This window comes from Lottia gigantea (genome assembly GCF_000327385.1).
Source record: "Lottia gigantea unplaced genomic scaffold LOTGIsca_95, whole genome shotgun sequence".
Lineage (NCBI taxonomy): Eukaryota > Metazoa > Mollusca > Gastropoda > Lottiidae > Lottia > Lottia gigantea.
The window spans coordinates 802032-809554 of record NW_008711088.1 but is presented as its reverse complement, the minus strand read 5'-3'; the positions used below and the strand labels follow the sequence as shown (position 1 = coordinate 809554).

The 7523-nt window shown below is 31.5% G+C and overlaps 1 pseudogene across 1 annotated transcript in view; it reads left to right on the top strand.

The window, feature by feature from the left end:
- The first annotated feature begins 4483 nt into the window (after positions 1–4483).
- LOTGIDRAFT_151231 overlaps positions 4484–7523 on the top strand; it is a 9817-nt pseudogene continuing 6777 nt past the window's right edge. Inside the window, exons 1-2 of the mRNA in view lie at positions 4484–4569; positions 7201–7347. Coding sequence covers positions 7227–7347 — 121 coding nt within the window. The remainder of the gene's footprint in view (positions 4570–7200; positions 7348–7523) is intronic.

The window sequence follows — 7523 nt, the reverse complement described above, 5'->3', positions numbered from 1 at the left end:
TNGGGGGGGGGGGGGGGGGGTGGGGACATTATANCTACCTTGCCTATGTTTCAAATTTTAAGACAACGATCAGTAAGATGATGTTTTCGTCACGCCACCTGCCGACTTTACAATATTTTATCAGATAACTGTTTCAACAGATTTTATGAAATAAAATGCACTTTAATATGGTGTGGAGAATGTTTACATTTCGTGTATTCTGGTTTAAAAATGTATTTAAAGTAGACACATATTTAAATATTAAGAGATAAGGTTGGGCCCCATGTTAAATTTATGACTATAATTATAATCCCACCACGATGTTTACTTTCAAGTTTTTATTTGTTTTTATTTGTTTTGTAAATTTAAAATTCATTTCAGTGAAAATTTCTATTTTGAGTCAATTTTACTTTTGGAGAGAACGACGTGTCGAATTAACATTTGTAATGTAAATTAAAAGAGCGAAAGTCTCACTGGAGTACATTTCAATCAAATTTCTCACTGTGAAACAAGAAATTAGGCCATTGCAGTCAAGGTATTAGACACTTCGTTATACAAGAAATAGCTATATATTAGAGTATTATACTCAGTTTGTAAAAGCTTGACGTTGTGAAGATACAAGAAATGTGACTATTGTAGTCAAGGTATAATACTCAGTTCGTAAAAGCTTGACGTTGTGAAGATACAAGAAATGTGGCTATTGTAGTCAAGGTATTATACTCAGTTCGTAAAAGCTTGACGTTGTGAAGATACAAGAAATGTGACTATTGTAGTCAAGGTATAATACTCAGTTTGTAAAAGCTTGATATTGTGAAGATACAAGAAATGTGACTATTGTAGTCAAGGTATAATACTCAGTTTGTAAAAGCTTGACATTGTGAAGATACAAGAAATGTGACTATTGTAGTCAAGGTATAATACTCAGTTTGTAAAAGCTTGATATTGTGAAGATACAAGAAATGTGACTATTGTAGTCAAGGTATAATACTCAGTTTGTAAAAGCTTGATATTGTGAAGATACAAGAAATGTGACTATTGTAGTCAAGGTATAATACTCAGTTTGTAAAAGCTTGATATTGTGAAGATACAAGAAATGTGACTATTGCAGTCAAGGTATAATACTCAGTTTGTAAAAGCTTGATATTGTGAAGATACAAGAAATGTGACTATTGTAGTCAAGGTATAATACTCAGTTTGTAAAAGCTTGATATTGTGAAGATACAAGAAATGTGACTATTGTAGTCAAGGTATAATACTCAGTTTGTAAAAGCTTGATATTGTGAAGATACAAGAAATGTGACTATTGTAGTCAAGGTATTATACTAAGTTCGTAAAAGCTTGACATTGTGAAGATACAAGGAAGGTGGCTATTGTAGTCAAAGTATAATACTGAGTTCGTAAAAGCTTGACATTGTGAAGATACAAGGAAGGTGACTATTGTAGTCAAGGTATAATACTCAGTTTGTAAAAGCTTGACGTTGTGAAGATACAAGGAAGGTGGCTATTGCAGTCAAAGTATAATACTGAGTTCGTAAAAGCTTGACATTGTGAAGATACAAGGAAGGTGGCTATTGTAGTCAAAGTATAATACTGAGTTCGTAAAAGCTTGACATTGTGAAGATACAAGGAAGGTGGCTATTGTAGTCAAGGTATAATACTAAGTTCGTAAAAGCTTGCCATTGTGAAGATTAAAGAAATGTGACTATTGTAGTCAAGGTATAATACTCAGTTTGTAAAAGCTTGACGTTGTGAAGATACAAGAAATGTGACTATTGCAGTCAAGGTATAATACTGAGTTCGTAAAAGCTTGACATTGTGAAGATACAAGGAAGGTGGCTATTGTAGTCAAGGTATAATACTAAGTACGTAAAAGCTTGCCATTGTGAAGATACAAGAAATGTGACTATTGCAGTCAAGGTATAATACTCAGTTTGTAAAAGCTTGACATTGTGAAGATTAAAAAAATGTGACTATTGCAGTCAAGGTATTAGACACAGTTCGTAACAGTCTGATATTGAGTAGATGGGTCTATAACTAAGTGTCAGAACCTATCAGGAATCTGCTGATCATGGTGTTTTCTCCTGATAAAAAGTGGTTTTTAAAAAAGGTCATTAAGACGCGGCAGGAAAAGTAAAATTTGTAATTATGTAATAATTATGTAATGCAAGTAAACTCTAATCTCTACCGTATGTTTTATAATTTCAGTCATTTTAAAGATACGTTGTCACTTTTTCTTGAAAAAAAATGATACCAGAATGGTGGCTAATATCTTGACATTGTGAAGATGTGAAACAAGAAAGGTGACTATTGTAGTCAAGGTCTAAGTATAAAGCTTTTAATATCTTGACATTGTGAAGATGTGAAACAAGAAAGGTGACTATTGTAGTCAAGGTATAAGTATTATGTTTGTAATAGCTTGACATTGTGAAGATGAAGTTTGTAATAGCTTGACATTGTGAAGATGAAGTTTGTAATAGCTTGACATTGTGTAGATGAAGTTAGTAATAGCTTGACATTGTGAAGATGAAATTAGTAATAGCTTGACATTGTGAAGATGAAGTTAGTAATAGCTTGACATTGTGAAGATGAAGTTTGTAATAACTTGACATTGTGAAGATGAAGTTTGTAATAGCCTGACATTGTGAAGATGAAGTTTGTAATAGCCTGACATTGTGAAGATGAAGTTGGTAATAGCTTGACATTGTGAAGATGAAGTTGGTAATAGCCTGACATTGTGAAGATGAAGTTTGTAATAGCTTGACATTGTGTAGATGAAGTTAGTAATAGCTTGACATTGTGAAGATGAAGTTGGTAATAGCTTGACATTGTGAAGATGAAGTTTGTAATAACTTGACATTGTGAAGATGAAGTTTGTAATAGCTTGACATTGTGTAGATGAAGTTAGTAATAGCTTGACATTGTGAAGATGAAGTTAGTAATAGCTTGACATTGTGAAGATGAAGTTTGTAATAACTTGACATTGTGAAGATGAAGTTGGTAATAGCTAGATATTGTGAAGATATAAGAAAGGTGATATTGTAGTCAAGGTATAAGTATGAAGTTTGTAATAGCTAGATATTGTGAAGATATAAGAAAGGTGATTATTGTAGTCAAGGTATAAGTATAAATATCTTGAAGTTATGAAGCTGGGTATAACTATGAATAATAAAGTAAAGTATATATTAATTTAGAACGGTCTGGTAAATGTTTAAAATAACATGGTTTAAATCAAGTCACAATCTACTTGTTAATATTAAAGGTGAAGTCCCACAGAAAAGATACCAATGTTATCTCTCGTATATGGCATAGAGTTTTTAAAAAAACAATAAGCCAATCATGTGTTCAAATCTCAGATTTTAGGTTAACGTAAACATTCTGTAAGAGCCACGTTTGAGCGCTCATACGTTTCAAGTTCTGGGACTGGAAAGATATTCGGCAATCCTCGGCAATTTCCGTAAAGCCGAATCTGTTGCAGAGCGCCAGCAGAACTTTCACGGTAGACCGTTTGGTAGAAGGCCTGTCTCGACTAAGTCAAGTCAAATTGCCTAGAAACACTCATCGATTAAAAGACGTAGAGTAACTGGAGGACACCCATCTTTAACAGGTATATTGATAAAACAGGAAGTGGGCTATAAATTACATGTTTTGAAATGTCTTATCTCTAGTTTTATGGTCGACGATAAATACCTGGTTATTTTATATAAAACATCTTACTAACTCTGGTTTTATCATGCTATAGTTATAGAATATGTTACATTGAATAACAACAGAAGTTCTATATATCACGATTGATAATACATCAGAAAACATTTTTACTATCAAACCACAAATAATATCTGTGAATTCACCAACTCTGAGTCGGAAGACTGTCAACTCAATTAACGTCTTTCCAGGTCCGTAGCCACACTTGGTTGTTAAGAGGGGCAAGTAATATATCCGGCTTGCTCCCCCCTCCCCCCTCTTCCCTGTAGGCCCTACCCCTCGGAGACTCGATAACCTTTCAGATCCTTCAAACTAATAACTTTGAGTTATTTGTAGTCTGTAGTCTTTTCTCAAGATGACAAGGGAGGTAACTCTATTTTCAATAGAAAACGTCAACAAAGAATATCGGCATAATAAATGATCAAATTATACTTTTTAGGTGAAAATCATGTGTAACCGTATTATGTATTACAAATTTATTTGATTTTAAATCGGTTTATATAAAATTTGAAAAATTAAAAATGAAATTTGAAAATCCATATTCTATTATAAGACGAATCGGATGCGCTCGATTACATGTTTTTGCTCTATCCCCAAAATATCAAAATTCACAATAAAATGGTAAAATTTTTGCAAGAATAAATCTGTGATGGTTTTTTTTCTGGTATATTTTATATAAATTTGTTTTTTAGTAAAACATGAATGATTTTAAGTTAAAGAAATTCAGAATTGAGGCTGATTTTGACGTTCTGTTTGACACGTGTCACAACTACACGAGAATCGAACTCACTGTTTGACGTGACTGTTGTAAACAAACCGGTTTGATGACTGTGTGTTTATTTAGTCGATTTAATTCATTATTTCATCGTTCATTCACTCATTTTAGTGGTAAGTTCTCCTCGAGATAGTTGGAGAATTTAGTTTTAGCACTATTTTTCAATTCAAACTAAGGTTAGTCCGTTTTGTTGTTCGTAGCATCAACAGTTTCAGTGGGTTTTTTTTTTCAGTCTTAGCATTTTTTATTCTTTTTGCAATGGCCAAGGGTATTTTTGGTTTGGTGGAATCATTCAGTACAAATGTCGTTTGAAGTTTTAAATTCCTGATACAGAACATATTGTTATTGACAGTAAATTTGAATTCTGTCTATCCTACCCCTCCCTGGTTGCCCTGGTACATTTGTGGTGCGAAGACATTTTATAGGGCCTACTATTCTGAAAAATTCCAAAATGTGATTTTTTATACATTTTGCACATAAATATGTGTCAGAATGGACGTAACAAATCTATTTTCCAACATTGTCTTATGAGAACCCTCTCCTACGTTCCAAGGGAGGCTTCAGCCTATGAGCTTTCACATATCTTTTGAAACTACGACATTGTATCCCCATTGAGTCAGCAGTCTTCCCACGATTTGTACCCCCAGGCCCAAGTCACGGGAGGGTGGCGCCGTCACTTCCCTTGTACAGCAAATATTGACAGTAAATTTAAACTTTGATCTTTTCATCAATTAAGATTTCTATTGTTCAAGTTAATCTATAATGACAGAATAATAAAAACCTGGTGAAATCAATAATAAGACCATTTCAATCTACTTATGAACATGCCACCTAATTAACGAAATCAATGAAATTATCCTGCCAAATATAGAATACAACATTACGTTAATCAGTTTACTTGGAGGGTAGACTAGAGCAGGATTATCTGACTCGTTAAGGTAAAAAATGAATTACGTTTATTGTTAAATTAACTTCTTTTCACCTATTGTTGAATGTAGCTTATTAGTTTTATTATCCAACAGTTCTTGAAATTTGGGGACTTAGTCTGTGTTTTTTATGAGTTAAATTCTCATTTTACGTTAATACCATTTTTGATCGATTCTAAATCAAACATTTCTAACTAACAGTAAAGAATAAAGCTGGTCTATTTTTCTGAAACATGAGACTGAATTTTTCTGTGAAATAGCCTAATATTTAAACCTATATTATAATAATAGAAAATGATAACAGAGCGTGAAACTCTGAGTAACAACATGTTTCAGGTTCTGTTTTAATATTTATGATAATATAAAATATAATAATAATACTACCAGCTGTTGAAATATTGGTTGACATCTGCTATTCTAGTTATTCAGATATTCACTCTGTATTACTTAATAATTATATAATTCAGGTTTAACAAGATTTAAAGTTATATTCGGAGATTTAATAGTTTAGTTTATTGTGATTATTCACTTGTTAAAACTTTGGCTTACAATTTATTATATATTCAACAGGGGTTTGACAGGTTGGATTTTACAGTAAATTTTTTTTATAAGAATTATCTATGTTTGTATGTTTATGTTATTTAATATTATTGATGATGTAAAAGTCTAAATTCCTAGGGTTGGATTATTCCTTGAAAATACAAGTATCTAATTATCAACAAGTCAGGGAACATTCTATCTAAACTGATATTTAAATGTCAAGTTTTTACTTAATTCTAACTAATAGATATTATATTTATCAACCAACCATTACTGTTATTCGATATCATTTTAATTAAAACTTGTCCCTGATAGACCTCATAAAATACTCTATATCTTTTTAATTATATCTTCTGATTTATATCTTCTTATTTATATCTTCTTATTTATATCTTCCTTAATTATATCTCCTTATTTATATCTTCTTATTTATATCTTTTTAATTATATCTTCTGATTTATATCTTCTTATTTATATCTTCCTTAATTATATCTCCTTATTTATATCTTCTTATTTATATCTTTTTAATTATATCTTCTGATTTATATCTTCCTTATTTATATCTTCCTTATTTATATCTTCCTTATTTATATCTTCTTATTTATATCTCCTTATTTATATCTTCTTATTTATATCTTCTTATTTATATCTTCTTATCTATATCTTCCTTATTTATATCTTCTTATTCTTATACTGAATGAACTTAAAGTCTTCTGTAAAATTTCAAACATTGCACACTTTATGGTGTTCATCTTATACCTTGACTACAATAGCCACCTTTATTGTATCCTAAATGTCAAGGTATAAGATAAAGTTTGTAATAGCTTGACATTATGAAGATGTAGTTTGTAATAGCTTGACATTGTGAAGATGAAGTTTGTAATAGCTTGACATTGTGAAGATGAAGTTAGTAATAGCTTGACATTGTGAAGATGAAGTTTGTAATAGCTTGACATCATGAAGATGTAGTTTGTAATAGCTTGACATTGTGAGGATGAAGTTTGTAATAGCTTGACATTGTGAAGATGAAGTTTGTAATAGCTTGACATTGTGAAGATGAAGTTTGTAATAGCTTGACGTTGTGAAGATGAAGTTTGTAATAGCTTGACATTATGGAGATGTGATACAAGTAAGGTGGCTATTGTAGTCAAGGTATAATTACGAAGGCTGTAATAGCTTGACATTGTGAAGATGTGATACAAGAAAGGTGACTATTGTAGTCAAGGTATAAGTACAAAGTTTGTTATTTTATTAAGCACAATTTTTGTTTATTTTCAGTTGTTAGATCATTTTCATTCACCCCCATGGCGTCTTCTCTCAAACCAGTGGTCATCAGTGGTCCTTCAGGTTCAGGCAAATCTACATTAATAAAAAAACTTTTTGAAGAATTTCCTGAGTGTTTTGCCTTCAGTGTGTCACGTAAGTATTAACTTATTTCAACCCAACTTTCATGTCCACTTCTCATTATTTACAACCATACACAACTAGTAATCACAACTAGTAATCACAACTATACACAGCTAGTAATCACAACTATACACAACTAGTAATCACAACTATACACAACTAGTAATCACAACTATACACAACTAGAATCACAA